This window comes from Taudactylus pleione, unplaced genomic scaffold, assembly GCF_031769625.1.
Source record: "Taudactylus pleione unplaced genomic scaffold, aTauple2 ptg000122l, whole genome shotgun sequence".
Classification (NCBI taxonomy): domain Eukaryota; kingdom Metazoa; phylum Chordata; class Amphibia; order Anura; family Myobatrachidae; genus Taudactylus; species Taudactylus pleione.
In genome coordinates, this window is record NW_028284524.1 from 12,588,343 (window position 1) to 12,607,716 (window position 19,374).

At 39.4% G+C, this 19,374-nt stretch overlaps 1 protein-coding gene across 1 annotated transcript in view; it reads left to right on the forward strand.

Annotated features, from left to right (window-relative positions):
• Positions 1 to 19,374, forward strand: part of CYP27A1 (cytochrome P450 family 27 subfamily A member 1) — a 142,667-nt gene that overhangs the window by 99,569 nt on the left and 23,724 nt on the right. Inside the window, exon 6 of the mRNA XM_088472354.1 lies at positions 9,065 to 9,231. Coding sequence (XP_088328480.1) covers positions 9,065 to 9,231 — 167 coding nt within the window. The remainder of the gene's footprint in view (positions 1 to 9,064; positions 9,232 to 19,374) is intronic.

Genomic DNA, 19,374 nt, shown 5'->3' on the forward strand with positions numbered 1-19,374 from the left:
CCTTTTGTAGAATTCGAGGGATAAGAGGAAATGGAGGGAACAGATAGACAAATTTGAACTGCCACAGTGTTGACAATGTCTCCACTGTCACTGCCTCCAGGTCTCTCGTCCTAGAGCAGAAGAAAGTCCGTTGATGATTTTGTCTGGATGTCATGAGGTCGACCTATTCTGTTTGTCAATTTTCTACACCTGGGATGAAGATTGAAGATTGCCAAGATAGCCATTGCAAACCTTTGCGCCCAGATTAGAATCCGGCTTACTTCTTGTAAAATCGCCGGACGTCTGGATCCGTCATGATTAATGTATGCCACTGTCATGGCATTGTCTGACTGGACCCTGACTGCATGGCTCCACAACCAGTGATCTGCTGTCTGAATAGCGGAGAAAACTACCCGCAATTCCAATATGTTTATCAGCAGACTCGCTTCCAGTGATACCCAGCGGTCTTGGAAGTGCTGTTCCTAAAACACCGCTTGACATCCTATTCTGTGGTGAGAAGGATCCCATTCCCCACTCCAAATCTCTTACCTTCCAGTAGGAAAATCAAGGTCAACCACCAGAGGAGGTATCTGAGTTGTGAGACTTAAGTTTACCCGATGGTGAAGGAAAAAATGGGATCCTGTTCACTGAGAGAGGACTAGCTGTAAAAAAAAATCCTGGAAAGAAAATCACCATAAGGAAAACGCCTCTAATGCCTTGACCATCTTCTCCAAGAGACGAGTGCAAACATGCACCAATACCAGACAATGTCAAAAGACCGTCCTCACCATGTCCTGAATGGAAGTTTCCTGATGAAGGAACACTCTCTGACATCAGGTGTCCATTTGCATTGTTGCAGATAAGACCTGGGAAAATACAGAAACCACCCCTGACGATGAGACTTGTGACATTCTGCAGTAATTAGACCCTGTAATGGGCCTTCAGCAGCAGATCGTCTAGGTAAGGGATAATAGTGATCCCCTGTTTCTGAAGGAGAGTCGTCATGACCTGTGGAAATGAGAGTTACGAAAAAACTAAGCTCAGAAACACCTGGTGAGGCGGTCCCGCAATCCCCAACTGAAGGGACTCTATGTTGAGCTAGAAAATCCTTAGGAATAAAATGAGACAAACAGGAGAGAGCTACACCTGCTCTAGTAGCACTCCTAGCAGTGCCAGAAAACGCTAGGCATAGAAGGCAGTAATCACAATGCTCTCCTAACTAGCCTTAACCCCACTGTATACTTGCAGTTCCATTTAGGCTACCAGTTTCACTGCAGCAGCATTTTCTATATAGAACAGGCAGACTTCCTCCATGTAATGGCCGCCAACACCTTTCAGAGAAGCGCTGGGGCCGCTGGGAGGAACAGGGCTCCAGAGCTAAGCTCTGCCCATTATCAGGTAACGGCGCTAAGAAGAGGCCGTGGCGCTGTTTGTTGCTGCGCATGCATCTTACAGTGGTGTGCAGCGCGCACAATGAACGGCGGTGATGTCACCGGGTCCCGTGGCTCGCCTACGCTCTCTGGGAGCGGTAACTGCGGTAACTACTCCCCGATCTGTCTGCTATAGTGCTTAAACTGTACAATAAGCGCGTTATGAAAGAGATGCCATGAGTAAGTGGCAAACAGACATAATGACAGTAAACAAAGAAAACGGGGAGCGCTGCGGCAATGATACAAATGTATATTTAATAGAAATATTAAAACAGATACATATATTCAATATATAAATGCAAGAATGAAAATAACAACAATCTCCTGCAGGATAGACATTGAGCTCAAAGGAGTCTACATTCAAAAATCTAGTGTGCACACAGATAAATATTTAAATGAGACCAAGCAGCAATATGATTAAAAAATATATATGAAATGAAAAATATATAGCATGCTTCCAATGGAAAATGATTAGGGTCACAAAAATAGGACAAGTAGAGATCATGAGCAAATTTCCATAGTTAGCACAAGTGTCTATTAAATATACATTTGTATCATTGCCGCAGCGCTCCCCGTTTTCTTTGTTTATATTCTTCTTTGGAGGAACCAGCTCCCCCGTATTTGGGTCAGCTGCAGCGGCACTGATACTTTTACTTTCTGCTCGTTTTTGGTTGGATATACTTATTACTCTTAGCGCCTGGTATTTTTCCTTGTTTTCGTTTTTTTGAACATATTGCTGTATCTGGGCAGCTTGAGGCAGGATGCCTATCCTAAAGTGTTTATTGGAACGTCTAGAGAGACGAAAAAATTATTTAGATGAATCTATCACTGAAAATTCTCTTACCATAGTGGATTCAGTGGATGATATGCACCAATTGTTTAATAGAATTGAATTTCTGTCTTTAGCAGAAACTCGACATTGGTGGGATAAAATAACATTAGAAAAATATCTGGATAAAGGTTTTATCCCTAGAGGGCTTAGGATATTTAAATCATGCTCCTTCAAGGATGATACAACATTCACTAATGAATGGAATGCCGCACTGGACGAGTGTTCGAATAATCTTATAAAATTATTAATTAAACATAGAGAGAAAAAGATATCGGATATACAATTGGAGATGGAAAAGGTGCAGACATCCTTGAAGGATTATGAAACACATCCAGATTTTATTGATAGAGATTTGAAGGTTAATAATAAACTAGAGAAATTTGAAAGATCACTGATAGATACAAAAAATAGGAAGTTTTCTAGGGATCAAAATGATTATAATATGGACCAAGTTAGGTCATATAATAGACCCACGTATCAGAAAAATGCATATATGCCATATAAGTCAGAATCTAGACCAGTAATTAGAAAACCTGATTATGAGAGGAGGGAGAGAATTTCAGGGAAAGATGAATGGAGACGTCAGAAGAATAACAGAAATTTTCAAACCTTTGATAAAAGGAGAAAAAATTCATGGTCTGATTTTGAACATCGTAACAGTTTTGACGGTCTATTAGACCCTGTCAACACTCCGAGATCCCATTACCAGAAAACTCAGAGATCTTCGCGATTCTCATCTAACCACATCCCAGTGTTTTTTAGGGAGAGGCTCTCATATACAACAATATGCCTCCCCACCCCAAATAATAAAGGGGAACAACAAGATGCTAGGCCCTCCAAAAAGGAGAAGAGAGGATATAGAGTTAGGGGAAAACGAGGGAGAGGATGTAGAAATAATAAGAAATCCAAACAAGAATGTAAAATGGCGATAGATGAGCCTAGGGGCATTTTTAATCTTTCTGACAAAGTTCTTTCTGATACAGAAATATCACTTTTAGAAAAAGGACTAAAATTCGCACCAGCCACTAAACCTAATTTGTTTACATTATTTGTAGACCTCAATAAATTTGTTCGTACTTTGAGTCGCAAACGATACTTTGCTCTCAAAAATATGAGAAAGAAAGATCTTGAAGGTCTACCAATAGTATTAGATGAGAATGACTTGATGTACGTAGACATTTTAGAAACACTTGTTGACGAATCTGAGGATACGAATGTTAATAATTTGGATTATTGTAATCAATATCCCATAGATAATATATCAATAGAAAAAATTTACGATATTACCAGATCCAATACAGATAATAGAAAATTCAAAAAACCATCTAATTTCTATCCTTTACAATATCGTGGCCCATATATTGAGAGCTTTTATAGTACCACTATGGAGGACTTTAGAAAACTCTGTCAGAAAACAGAAAAAGCCCCATTTAAGGATAATTTGTCTAAATCAGAGAGATCTGCTCTAAAGAAATTAATGAAGGATAATGAATTAATTATTAAACAAGCAGATAAGGGTGGAGGCTTAGTGATACAGAACACTAAGGATTACCTTGATGAGGCTTACAGACAATTGAATGACATTACATTTTATTCTCGTTTGTCCAAAGATCCCACTACCCAATTTAGATTTGAATTGGAACAATTGTTAGAGATCGCTTCTTTAGAGGGTGCAATATCCAAAGAGGTTTATCAATTTCTTTTTCCACAATATCCGATAACACCCATTTATTATCACCTACCTAAGATTCATAAAACACTGATTAAACCACCTGGGCGTCCTATAATCTCGGGAATAGGGTCACTTACCAGTAATTTATCTTATTTTGTAGATGCACATTTACAAGGTTACGTGACGTCTCTTCCATCATATATTAAAGATACATCGCATTTTTTGAATCTAGTTCAATCAATAGTTTGGAAGGATTCATATCAATTTTTGACTTGTGATGTTGAGTCCTTATATACAAATATACCCCACGAAAAAGGACTCCTCGCAGTCAATTACTATCTTGGTAATGATCCATCTGTTGAAGAGACGTCGCGTAACCTGATACTTAATAGTATTAGATTTATTTTGGAGCACAATTATTTTTCTTTTGACACGCAGTTTTTTCTTCAAACACAAGGTACTGCCATGGGAACCAGGTTCGCCCCGAGTTATGCTAACCTCTACATGGGTAGGTTTGAGGACCGATACATGTGGGGAAGAGGACTCGGGGCGCACCTGGTTCTCTATGGCAGATTTGTTTTTTATTTGGGATGGGGATGCACAATCCATTGAATCTTTCGTTAGACACTTGAACCACAATAATTTTGGGTTAAAGTTCACGAGCACCTTTAGTTCAACATCTATCAATTTTTTGGATATTGCACTCTCTAATGATAAGGGACAAATTCAAACAGCCACTTATGTTAAACCGGTTGATTGTGGTAACTATTTAAATTATAAGAGCAGTCATTATAGACCCTGGAGGGATAATATCCCAAAGGGTCAGTTTCTGCGTTTGAAAAGGAATTGCTCGACTCTTGATACTTTTCAAAATCAAGTATTGGGATTATATAATTCATTCTTACATCAGGGCTATCCTCGTGCTTTGTTAGATAAAGCTTTGGAGTCAGTGGAGAAAAAAGAGAGATTATCTCTATTAGAAGATAAAAATAAAATAAAAACAGCTAGACACTTTGATTATACATCATTGAATGATAGTGGAGAGATGGAACAAATACCTTTCATCACTCAATATAATTAATCTGCCTATGCAATTAAAAGAATAATCTCAAAGAATTCACTACTTTTGAAGTCTGATAGAATATTAAATCAAAATTATAACATTTTAGACAAAGTGGTTTTTAGGAAAGCTCCGAATTTAAAACATAAACTGGCTCCAAGTCTTTTCAATAAACGCGCTTTGGATGACCAAAAATCTCTTAAGTCTTGGTTACCATCACAACCATCAGGGTTTTTTAGGTGTGGGACAAATAGATGTTTGACTTGCCAATTTTTGGCAAGAAAAACAACAGAAATAACATCGTTCCACACAAAAGAGACATACTCCATAGATGGTTTTTTGAATTGTAAGTCATCTTATGTCATATATGTCATTCAATGTGTCTGTGGCCTACAATACGTAGGCAGGACAACTAGACCACTACACATTAGATTCTCAGAACACAGACGGAATATTATTAATAAATTACATAATCACAGTTTACCACGTCATGTACATTCTTGTCATGACAATAAACTTGATGGCATCTCAATTAGAGCCATAGAACAGATTAGGAACACAATGAGGGGGGGTGATCGGTTCAGGAAACTTTGCAATAGAGAAGCTTTCTGGATATTTCAGCTAGACACTCTAGTCCCCTATGGTCTTAATGATATGGTTGAGCTCAATCATTGTTGATGTAAGAGAGGGTTGTAGCCGGAGTTAGGGTCATAGGCTGGCACTTTCGGGTCCCCATTGGTCGGCCATGTGGTTCATTCTCCATCCACTTCCCTCGCCTATCTGTTTTTTCTATCTTTATGCATGTCTGTGGTGGACTATCCATTCCTCGCCATTATTTTAGATATTCATTCCATTTTCCTTGAGTATGTTTATCCACCTTTTATACTACTCCTAGGGTTTATTATAATCTACTCTGGGTCTTTGATATAGTTTAATTTATTTCTATATCCAATATAGTTATTTTTGCATTGTATGTCATTTGGGGTCTGCATACTATATATATATGACTATTTTAGGTAATTTAGAATCCCACTTTGAGTTGATATCGATGTTATAGTGCTATAGATTTTTTTACGATGGTTCTGTAAGTTAGATAAATGTATGTGCATCTATAGTATTTGTGCACATTCACATATTCCTTGTGTGGATGTGTATATTTATATTCATACTAGTATTATATTTTATGTAGTTATTCAATTGGTGTTATATCTATGACATTATCCATTGTAGATAGGATAGAGGTTAACCAGCACATGTGCACACTTTCTTTAGCGTGTATGTGTATGTATATATTTATGCAAATATACATTTATATATGTTGTTATGTGTATTAACATTTGAGCATCCTGCTTATGAGTTCTCCAACCAGAAAATAGAGCGATTTATATTATATTATTATTTTAAAATATTTTTTTATTGATACGTATTTTCTAAGTTTATATATGGGTATAATTTACCATGTTTTACTATTTTTATTGTAGGATACTTTTTATCTATAAATATTCTTTAATTGAGTTTTGTGTTTGTTATATATAATATGCTTATGAGTTTTATGAATATTGAGCAATGTCTCCATATGTATGAAGGTTTTTAATACCTTATAAATCTTAATTGTAGCCCAACGAGACACAGGTTGATACTAATTAAACTCTAATAACATGTGTATATATACCGGAGAAACAATCTCCTATTCCATTATGCCTCTGAGGAAACGGCCCCATTGATTGGCTGAGAAACGCGTCAGGTGTTCCCCATCAGGAAGTGCATCATTGAGCCAGGAGACAGGAGACGCTGGGCATCTAATGAATACGAGCACACGTTGACTTACAGTGTTAGCCCAGTGGTAAGCAGACAAGCCGGCCTCTGCACCAGCGAGACAGCAGACGCCGTCTGCGTCATCACGCCTCGACCAGCTGACTTTGAGGGACCGCGAGTGAGGACGGCTGGACACCCGCTACATAGCCATGTCCATTCAGGCGGCCACGACCTCCCCAATAGCCTTTCCGGTGAACGGATCCCCATGTGCCTAGGCACACGGTGGTGAGCGGCTGGTTCTGATGCTGGTGTCTTTTGGAGTTTCCACTAACATCCTCTCAGCGACAGCAGTAAGGTACCCCAATTGAGGGATTTTATTGGTGAAGCATTGTGTATTAGCTGACCGGGACGCCGGTATCAGCAGATTAAAATATATATTTTTCACCTCAAGAGTATAATTTCTCTAAGCACCCAGGAGTCTGTGGATTGATTCTATGCACTAATAGAGGTGCCTAAAATTATATTCTGAGACTACTCAGAGGTTACCATTTTCTGCTGCCTGCTACTCTGAACTGCTTTATGTTACTAATACCATCTAATCTATACTAACTCATTGCCGGGGTCTGCTATCACACTCACTGGTTACTAACACTTGTGCTAACTATGGAAATTTGCTCATGATCTCTACTTGTCTTATTTTTGTGACCCTAATCATTTTCCATTGGAAGCATGCTATATATTTTTCATTTCATATATATTTTTTAATCATATTGCTGCTTGGTCTCATTTAAATATTTATCTGTGTGCACACTAGATTTTTGAATGTAGACTCCTTTGAGCTCAATGTCTATCCTGCAGGAGAGATTGTTGTTATTTTCATTCTTGCATTTATATATTGAATATATGTATCTGTTTTAATATTTCTATTAAATATACATTTGTATCATTGCCGCAGCGCTCCCCGTTTTCTTTGTTTATATTCTTCTTTGGAGGAACCAGCTCCCCCGTATTTGGGTCAGCTGCTCGTTTTTGGTTGGATATACTTATTACTCTTAGCGCCTGGTATTTTTCCTTGTTTTTGTTTTTTTGAACATAATGACAGTAAACCAGTGTGCTGCTTAAAGCTGTGTGCTTGCTTCTATACCGCGTTTTATAATAATAACCTGGCTACCCTGCTACTCCGGTAGTCCCTCCCCCTCTCGGTGACCCTGCTCGTGGCTGCTGAGCAGCAGCCACAGCAGTCTCCTATGCCTGTGGGGGGGAGCGATCATACTGATCGCGCCCCCCCTTGCTTTATGCCGGGCTGAGGGGGCTCAGAGCGCCCCCCTCCCCAGCGTGCAGTGCTGCTTCAAAACTTTTTTTTTTGTCGGGAAAGGGGCGTGGCCACGCCTCCCACGATTAGGACATGCCTCCTGCGATTAGGCCACACCCCCTATTACCCGGGCCCGACGCTGCTCTCGGCAGGCCTGCCTGTACCCTAGTGAATTGTAGCAGTTTTCAGGTTAAGAACTGCTGTAAGCAAGGGGGAGAAGATAATGGTAAATATGGGAAAAGGAAGAGTACATGAGAGGTGCATATAACCCTGCACAGAGCCACTCCATTCACAAGAGTCCTGCAGGTGTGTACAGTATGTAATGTAGCAAAATATTTTTTCCGACTATGGGCCTCATTTATCAACGAGTTTTAGCATTCACAACGAGTGATAAAACTTGTTGCGTATGATAAATGGTGCTCCAGCCAATCAGCTCCCAACTGCCATTTTTAAAACAGATGACAAGAGCTGATTGGCTGGAGCATCATTATCATACGCAATGAGTTTTATCACTCGTTGTGTATGATAAAACTCGTTGATAAATGAGGCCCATAGTCGGAAAATTTATTTTGCTACATAACATACACACCTGCAGGACTCTTGTGCCACTAGTTTGCAAATTACAGTTTTTGTTTTCAAGTCATGAGGTAATGTCCTACTTGCCAATTCTCCTGGAATTTCCGGGATACTCCGGAATTCGCAGAGAATCTCCCGAGGGCAGAACAGAGCACCTGGTAATGTGATTCGCTACAACTGGCGTCACTAATGCTCCGCCCCCTGCAATGTTTTGCCGAAAATCGTGCGGAGTGAAGGATGGCTCAATGACTTGATTTACCAATGCCACGTCCCCAACCCGCATACCTGACCTTCCCTATCCTGGAGACTGACTTGTCAGTGTCTGCAAGTATGGACAATGTGCAACACATTAACATTGCAGCCAACTGGAAATATAATTTTACAATTATTCATGTGACTTAAAAAATTATCTTTATAATCACCTCCTGTGTTTACACTTCTTTTTCAGACATCAAACACATTATCCTGGTCTCTGTATCACCTGGCAAAAGAGCCAGAGCTCCAGAAAACCCTGTATGAAGAGGTCATAGAGGCTGTTCCTATAGATCGTATACCTGTAGCTGATGATATTTCCCGAATGCCCCTGCTGAGGGGTGTAATTAAGGAGACCCTGCGGTAGGTCCTAATGAATATAGAGATCAGAGCTCAGGCCTTTTCTCTTCAATAGTAGTAATGTTCATTTAATAACCAAGTAATGATATTTTAAAGTGCCCTAATTCAAAATATTTGTAATATTCTTACAAAGTTGCCACACCCTTCTGTCATTCCTCACAGTTATGGAGCTCTACTCAGTTTCATTATTGAATATTAAAGTATTACCTTGATAAATTGACTATATTGATGGTCACACAAGTGCAAAATGTATTAAAAAATACAAGATGCCTAAAGTATGCTAAATATAGCACAAATAGGCATAGCAGTGCTTATACTGTAGGGACACCCAAATCCACTGTCACAAGAACAGGTGAAGTAAAAAAAATAGATTATTTTTTAATAATATTTTAATAGTACACAATGAAAGCATCACATAGAAGTACTGCTGTTCATAAAATTATCTATTTGTATTGATACCACAGTCATATTTGTTTGCTATGGTCAGAAGTAATGATAGGTATTTGTTCTACATAATTACGGTGATATAGTATTGAAAGACAGCTCCACCATGATTGGCTCCAGAAAACAGTGCAGGTCAGTATTTTGCAGTCAGATTTTGTCTTGCATATGCTTATTTCTCTTTTTCCAGAGAATGTTTAAATGATATTATAAAGGAAAAAGAAAGGCAGTATAATGGTGCACCATTCGAGAAAAAATAATAATTTAAAATTTAACCTTTATTAGGTATTCATTAAAAGAAATACCCCTGTTGTGAGATATTTATAGTAAGCTTTAGCAAAATATTAAACAATTAATTTACAGAATAAATTTACAATTTATTAATATAAATATAATGTACTTTTTATCTCACCCATATTACGTAAGCTCAGTATTAGAGTCAATCATTTGACAAAATTATTAGATGAATTTATTCAGTATTCATCTCATATTGTTGCTCATTGATCATAATAAACAGAAATACTCAATAAATATCTCATATTACTGCTTGTTGTTCAGAGTAAATAAGTATTATTCTCCCAGGTAGCAACTTTATTGAATTATTGTTACATTAAATTGCAACACCCCAATGTTGCTTTTCAATAGATACATGTGTCTTCTGTTCAGAATAACAAGATTTTCCTGTTGTTTGTATAGCGAATTTCCAAGAGCAAAACATATGAGTATGAAAATAAAATTAAATATGGGAATACAGAGTTTCCTATTATCTCTGTTTATCCATTCAATTAATACTGACAGATTGACTGATTGTGTAAAACTAATACTGTAGAAATTTAGTGTGTAAACATCAGGTTCTGCCTTCCAGCGTTTGTTTCATCAATGCACGGCTGATACAGTGTTTCAGCCGTTTTAATCACTGGCAGGGCTTAGCATTGGAGCAAAGCGGATAAACTATTAGTACAAAGTTCCATACACAGAAATTAGTGTCTACCCTCCGGCGCTTATCACTGCCCGGCTGACATAGTATTACAGCCGTTACAATCATTTGCAGATTTTATCATCGGAGGAGAATAAGTGAGCTTCTAAAGCAGAGTACCATTAATACCATGTATAATACGATGTATAAAAATCAATGCCTGCCTTCCGGCGTTTGCTTTTGTCACTGCCAGGCTGATACAATGCTTCAGCTGTTTAATTCACTGGCAGAGCTTAGCGCTGGAGCAGAGCAAGTAAATTTTTAGTACAAAGTTCCATGTATAGATATTAACGTCTACCCTCTGGCGCTTGTCTTATCACTGCCCGGCTGGTATAGTATTACAGCCGTTACAATCATTGGCAGAGTATAGCGTCGGAGGAGAGTGGGTGAGCTTTTAGTACAGTGTACCGATGTGCATTTCGCCTATCGCTTAATCATGGAATCAACCCGATGGGCGGGTCTGTTAAGTTTAAATACACTTACCTATCTTGTTCACGTTGGCAGCATCCAATCGGTTTCAGGCTAGTGAAAATCCTATTCCTAGGAATAGTAAATGATTGCTGATTGAATGCTCCAGCCATTATAGTAGATCATGATTAAATCAATTACCTATTTCTAATAATATCTAGAATTCCTAATAGTAATAAATAATAATATCTCCAAATGTGAGAAATAATATTAAAGTGAAATCCTACCTATATTTATTAGAATGAATGTGAAGTGAGTGATTAGTAAAAACTTTCATCATGTTGTGATATAAAGATAGTGTGAGGAATATAAGAGAGAAATACTCAAATATAATGAAGGAGTGAGCATATTCAAAATGACATGTGTAAAAATTAATAAATAGTGATATCTCAAAATGTGATTAATACATAAAGTATATTTAAATTATTAGAATGAATGTGAAATGAGTGATTAATAAATACTTTCATCCTGTTGTGATAAAAAATAATGTGAAAAAAAATATAAGAGAGAGATACAAAATAAATTAAAATAAAGACGACTCTCATGTAATAAAATAATGTGATAAAAAAGTGAACATACTCAAGATTACATGTGTATAGATTATAAGTGACTAATACATATAATACTAGCATAAATATAGTTATTTCATATGACCTACAGATGTCGATTAAGATTAAATTATCAGTATATATATATATATATATATATATATATATGATCCCAATCAATCTTCTTCTTCCATGTTCAAATAGGAAAATATTTTTATTAAATCATATTTTGCATCCATAAATTCTATCGGTCAACTAGTTATCATTTTAAATTGTGAATTAGTTTGTTAATCCTATATTATCTACTTCATCTTATATGATTGTCAATACAATAGAAATTATAAGAAATGGTATTATGAATAAGAATTACCAGAGTCATTTTATAGAAAAGCAGCATAATTATTCCTCTCATTAAGGCCAAATGGATGAGTACTTCCCATCTGGAAAATGAGACGTGCTTCTCTCTGCAAGAGTAATTTGGTTAAATCCCCTCCTCTGTTATCAATTTGGACTTTCTCCATTATAAAGGCTTTAAGAAGACGTGTGTTACTCTGATGATGATTCAAAAAATGTTTGGCCACTGTTGTGAGAGTTTTGAACTTTTTCTGGTCATTTTCAGCATTTCGAATGCTGCCGATATGTTCCAGTAGCCTCTGTTTGAAAGGTCTACTAGTCATACCGATGTATCGTAAATTACATGGGCATATCAGACAATAGATGACATTTTGTGAATTGCAGTTTAAGAAATCTTGGATTTGCCAACAATGATTATACTTGTCAGTGAATTGTTTAGTTATAACCATATGAGGACATGCTTTACAATGACCACAAGTATGTGATCCTTTAATTGATGGTTTAAAAGGTGGTTTTGACCTATAGTGGCTATGAATGCGCATCGGTACACTGTACTAAAAGCTCACCCACTCTCCTCCGACGCTATACTCTGCCAATGATTGTAACGGCTGTAATACTATACCAGTCGGGCAGTGATAAGACAAGCGCCGGAGGGTAGACGTTAATATCTATACATGGAACTTTGTACTAAAAATTTACTTGCTCTGCTCCAGCGCTAAGCTCTGCCAGTGAATTAAACGGCTGAAGCATTGTACCAGCCTGGCAGTGACAAAAGCAAACGCTGGAAGGCAGGCATTGATTTTTATACATCGTATTATACATGGTATTAATGGTACTCTGTTTTAGAAGCCCACTTATTCTCCTCCGACGCTAAAATCTGCTAATGATTGTAACGGCTGTAATACTATATCAGCCGGGCAGTGATAAGCGCCGGAGGGTAGACACTAATTTCTGTGTATGGAACTTTGTACAATTAATTTATTCTGTAAATTAATTGTTTAATATTTTGCTAAAGCTTACTATAAATATCTCACAACAGGGGTGTTTCTTTTAATGAATACCTAATAAAGGTTAAATTTTAAATTATTATTTTTTCTCGAATGGTGCACCATTATACTGCCTTTCTTTTTCCTTTGTAATATAGTTCTGTCTATTGGCAAAAGGTAGCATACCCCTTATAAACAATTTAAATATATACTAGGAGGGGTATATCGAGATCAACCAGTGAGGTAGTTTTTGTTGTTGCTAATGTTTAAATGATTCCAGGTAGGAAAAACAGCCTTTAATGTGCAACTAACCTAAGGCGTTATATACAGATTTCATTCCTGCAACTTTTACTAAATACAGCAGGTTCTCTAGTACTGTACAGTTCTGTTGAATATATTTGGCCTGATTCAGAGGTGCGTGCAGTCACGGGCGAGGCTATGTATTTTGCCAGAGTCGCGGGCAGGACTGCCATTAGAAATTGTGGAGTCTGGGACAGACAAAATAGGCAGGGCCCTTGGGCTCCCCTCCCTTGTCCCCCGCTACTGCTAAGTCTCACAAGTCATGACTTACCTTATCGCCTCATAGAATGCTCCATCCTTCTGGCTTCTCCTCCAGGTCTGGCTGGCGCTGCTCCTCACACACCGCAGCTCCTCTGACCTCTTCCTTCCAGCAGTGTGTCATGAAGTTACATGCACAGACTCCATAGGAGAATGAGAATATCTTAGTGAACAAGGGCAGGGGCAAACGCAGGATTTCCTGGGGCGAGGTTTCTAATATATATATATATATATATATATATATATATATATATATTTGTGAAGACGGTGGTTGTAGCACAGGTTAATCTCCCAGACATTTTTTATGGTGCAAAAGTAGAAGGTATAATGTGGAATTCAGTTCTGTACACTAATCCTTTAGGTGAAGGAGGCAGCAGTCTTTCAATGTTTCCATGTGGCAAGCGGATTACTGTGATCTGAAAAAGGGGGGGTAGAAAACATGCCCCTAATAATAACATGCCTGTGCAGCTGTCTGTGCATTGCATGTTATTATGTGCAGCTTATAATCTTTTATGCTTATCTGAAGCTCATCCATCAATCTCCTTGTGTGGAACTTCAGATAAGCATAAAAGATTATTTATTTGGTACGCACACTCACTTTGGAGCACGTGAACCCCATTATTTAACATACTACAGTATTAGCTGCATGTTTTCTACCCCCCCCTTTTTCATATATATATATATATATATATATATATATATATGTAGAGCATGCAGGGATGGCGGCACTCACGGTTTTGAAAAAATCAGGACAGCAGCCCACTTAGTTCATTCAACGTTTCAGTAATTTAAACCTTCGTCTTTCCTGATGAAGGTTTAAATTACCAAAACGTTGAAGAAACTAAGTGGGCTGCTGTCCTGATTTTTTCAAAACCGTGAGTGCCGCCATCCCTGCATACTCTGTATTTACAAAGCTTTATGGAAGGCACCCGGTTAGATACCATTGTGAGAGTTGGAATGCTGAACTTATGTCACTACATATGATATATATATATACACTTCATCCGCACACACTTAATTAATTTGTCTGCTGGGATGCAGCACCAATCCTTGATCTGGGGTATCTTCACAGAAACAAAAAAATATACAATATCTTATAGGGGTGCACTCACCAGACTAGTACAGTGGTTTTCAAAAAAAGTTGCTTTATTCCATGATACAAGTAAAGTCCGACGTTTCGGTCCTATTCGGACCTTTGTCAAGGTACAATGGCCCTCATTCAGAGCCGCTCGTTAACAGCAGTACGCACATTGCGTTCCGATGTTGAGAAAGCACGCATGCGTCGTTGTAACACTGCGCATGTGCGTTCGGCATATTGCAAGTTTTTTTGTCTCGTTCGTCAAATTGCGTACAGGAAGTGACATGTCAAATGTGATTGACAGAACAGGGCGTTTTTGGGCGTTGACGGGGGTGGAGATGGAAAAACGCAGGCGTGGTGAGGCGTTTTTTGGGCGTACATACATTATCTGATGCGAACGTCAAATGTGTTCATACCAAGTCATACGTCACTGGATGATCCTCTTTCCGTTCAAACTGCTCGCACAGCTTGGGGTCTGGATTACTCGACCACATTGGCGATGGCCTTCTCCACCGTCCCGGCCCTCCACGATGTTTCATCGATTAATCATGGCTTGTCAGTTAAACAATCATTTGTATATTGAAAACCAGCTTGTAATGTGTTTTGAAAACAGTTTTTTTGGTTAGCACAAAACCGTACGCAGGTGGAAATCATAGCAGCTAATTTCAGGTTTACACAATCAATTCGCGTACATTTGTTTTTGTTTTTTTTAGTTTTGATATTTGATTTTTGTGCTATTCTAACAATAATGTCATCATGTTTGTGTGTATTATTCCAATTTGAAATTGTCGGCCGAATTTGCATCCTTATGTAAATTTTAAAGTGTTCCTTAAAGAGCCCTTTTTTTTTAATTCTACTTTTAATTTTTTGGTTGCTCGTTTTTGCCTTGTGGGCCAGGATTAAATGTAAACCATTTCTAAAATAATGTCAGAATACAATGTCGAACATTTTTTGAAAATTTATTGGAAAAATAAAACAATTTCTGGCACATTTTTGGCCCAAACATTTTTGGCAGTGTTATTCCTACAAAAATTATAATTTGTGCAAACATAAAAGGTATGGAAACTTAAATAAAAAAATTAAAAACATTCACAAGAAAGGAGAGGGAAGTTTTGGCCAGAAAGGAATATGGGGCAAGCACAGAAGGAGTGTGGGAAAAGTAGCCAGTGCTGTCAACGTTTTTTCCCCCGTTTGGCTGGGGGAGGGTGGACGTCAGACCGGGTCCGGGATGTCATCGGGCTGGCCCGTCCAGAGGCAGATGTTGTGGCCTCTGGACTAGGCACAGGGCTAGGCACATTTGGAGGATTGGCTGATGTTGTGCCAGAGGTGGAGGATCCTGATGTTCCGGCAGGAAGGGAGGTCGGCTCCACCATGTGCTGGCGAACGAGCTACTCCAGGGCATTGGCGATGCGGATGTTGGCCCTGGTATTTTCCGCCAGGGCCTGACCAATGGTCACGTTGGCCGCAGCATTTTGCTCCAGGGCCTCAGCCACCCGTACCAGACTGGCGTCCATCCTCTGCAGAATCTCCGTATGGAAATCCGATTTAAAATTGAGTTCTGTGAGGAGGGACACTGCCTGCGAGGGGGATTGCCCTGGACTGGCTTCTGCAGGGTCCTCAGCCGGATGTACTGGTTCCTCCCCTGCAGAGCCAGCAGAAATTCTGCGGCCAAGGCTCCCCTCTGGAGCAGACTCATCCGCCTGTGTCTCTGTTTGAAAAATGAGAAAAGACTCACATTAGAATCTACATATTGGCACAATAACATTTCAGAGTTGGTGACATCACAATATTTACCTGGGACAACATGAGGAGCCGCAAAGTCTGGCATGTCCGTATCCATGTTGGACACGCCAACACCTCCACAGCCTGCACACACCCCTGTGCCAGCTCTTCTAAATCATTCAACTCCAATGACACAGGGGTGGGACCCCCACCTGTCCCCCTTGCATGCCTCGCCCTGTCCGCCATTTTTTGTTTCAGGCGATATTTGAAGTCTTGCCATCTGTGGGTGAAAAAGGAACCATTAATCTGGTTTTTTGGGGGGTTTGGGTTTTAGGGGGGTCAAGTTTTTACTTACTGCCGTTTGACATCCCGGGCTAGACGGACATAATCACCCACCCTATTGACAGCACTGGATATCTCCTCCCACATTTTCCACTTCTGGCTTACGCCCATATTCCTGTCTGCCTGTGGCAGGATGTCCACACACTTCTGTACCAAAACCTCCATCTCCTTTCTTGTGAATTGTGGCTGCCTTTTTTTTCCCCTGCTTTGGCCAGAATACTGGGCCCAGCAGCCTCTTCCATGTCATCCTCCTCACCTATTTGTTTAAACGTTGAGAAATTTAAGCTTGACAACTTTCACTATATTATGTTTCAAAATAATCCTTGTTTGGAAATGCATGAAATACTTACCGGCAGACTCTTGGCCATTGTTTCCCTGGTCTGTAGCCATTTCTTATCTCCCAACAAGAAATACACCAGAATTTTTTTTTGGGGTCGTGACGTATTTATACATGCGCCCTTATTTTTCGTCCGCATCATTCATTGTGCGTTCCTATGATCCCTCCTTAATTTGTGCGGGAAAATAAACACTATTTATGGCTTGGGGCATCTCGAGTGGAGGTGGCGGTTGTTGGTTGTTGGAGGTTACGTTGGTCGGAGTGGATTGTTGGCGGGATTTGGATTTGGCGTTGTTTGGAGTGGTTTTTGGTTTGTCTTGTTGGAGTTTTATTTTATTTTCGCTTTTTTTGCTGTGGTTGTTTTCTTTGTCGTGTTTTTTTTTCGTAAGTTTTTGCCCGTCTTACTTTTGTTCACTTTGTGTCTCCTTCTTTTTGTGAAGTTTGTCTCGTTAATTTCTTTTCAAATCTCCTTTGTTAGGTTTCTTTTGGCTCTGCCCCAACGACCTTTTTATCCGGTGACTTATATATCCTCTATTGGTAAGTTTATATTTTCCCTTGTTTATTAAATGGTCATGTTTTTTCTAACGTAACTTTGTTTGACCTTACACTTGTAAACTTTGGTTTTGTGATTCCGAAATGTATGAACGAATTTGTTCATTTTTATCTGCGTATTTGTTGCCTTGTATTTGCGAATTAGCGCATTTTTATCTGCGTATTTGTTGCTTTGTCTTTGCGAATTAATTAGCGCATTTTTATCTGCTTATGTGTTGCCTTGTATTTGCGAATTAATTAGCGCATTTTTATCTGCTTATTTTGTACCGTGAAATTGGTTTAGATTTCCCTTTAGCAATTTTTCTAAACATTTGGGCCCAAATTGAGGTAGTCTGCGCACTGTCATTTTGCTCTTTGCCCAAATGTGTGTTTCTCCCCTTTTCTGTTTGGTCTTGCACCCAATTCAGATTACTAAATTCCCACCCTAAATTTTTGCATTGTTTATTTTTTATTATTTATAGGTTGTTAAAATCATGACAATACCTCGGCATGTAAGCATCATTGGATTGTATGGTCAAGCTAAGTAATTTTTCAATTATTTTTGGGCACAAAAACCTTACATTCAATTCTTGCAATTTCAGGTTGATCTTGGTCGGATTGTTCTGGCCATGCTCCCGGAATCCGACCAACCTCAATCTCGTCCCAGGCGTAGGCATCGTAGGCGTGCATGGCCCCAGATATATCGAACACGTGTCTCCCTTTTTGGAATGCCCGATGATGAGGTGTTACGATGCTACCGTCTTCTGCCACAAATCATCATAGACTCTCATTAATAGAGAGTGATCTTGAGCGGCAAATTGACAGTCCAACAGCAATACCACCACTTATGCAATTTATGGCGGTGTTACATTTCTGTGCCTCAGGATCGTTTCAAACAACGGTGGGAATAGTGGCGGGAATCTCACAATCCTCCTTTTCCCGGATCCTGAGGGCAGTGATGGAGGCCCTTTTCAAGCACCTCCATCATTTTATTAAAATGCCTTTGGATATGGGTGCCCTTAGTGTGGCCATGGCCAATTTTTACCAAATAGCTGGCTTCCCACACATCATAGGGGTTGTGGATGGTACTCACATACCACTTCAGCCTCCAGCACGGCTGGAGGCCATATTTCACAACCGGAAACACTATCACTCCCTGAATGTAATGGTGGTATGTGATGCCTCCCTCCAGATCCTGTCCCTGAATGCAAAATTACCCGGAAGTGCACATGACTCATTCGTCATCCGGCAATCAGGGATATGGCACAAATTAAACAACCTACAAGTTGGTGATGCGTGGCTTCTGGGTAAGTGGAGACCTTTAGTACATAACAATGTTAAGCTTGATACACAGTGATCCTGATGTTGTCACTTTTTTTCACAGGAGACAGTGGCTACCCTTGCACGCCCTGGCTGCTCACTCCTTATTTGGCTCCCACACCAGGGCCACAAAGTAATTTAATGCCGCACTTACAGCCACCAGGCAAGTGGTGGAGCACTGTATCGGCCTTTTAAAAGGCCGATTCAGATGCCTCCATCGCTTTGGTGGCGAGCTCATGTATTTGCCGGATATGGTTTTGAAAATTGTGGTCCTGTGTGGGATATTTCACAACATCGCCATAAGGAGTGGTGTCCCAATGCAGCCAGAGGATGCCTTGCCTGAGGATGGCCCCCCCGAGGTTGGTCGGAGGTCAGTATGTGGGGGGGCCATATGCGATGATGTGGTGGCCAGATATTTTAGGTAATTATTGGCAACACAAAAGTGTTTAGACACAATGTGGTAAGGATTTTTAGAGAACACATAA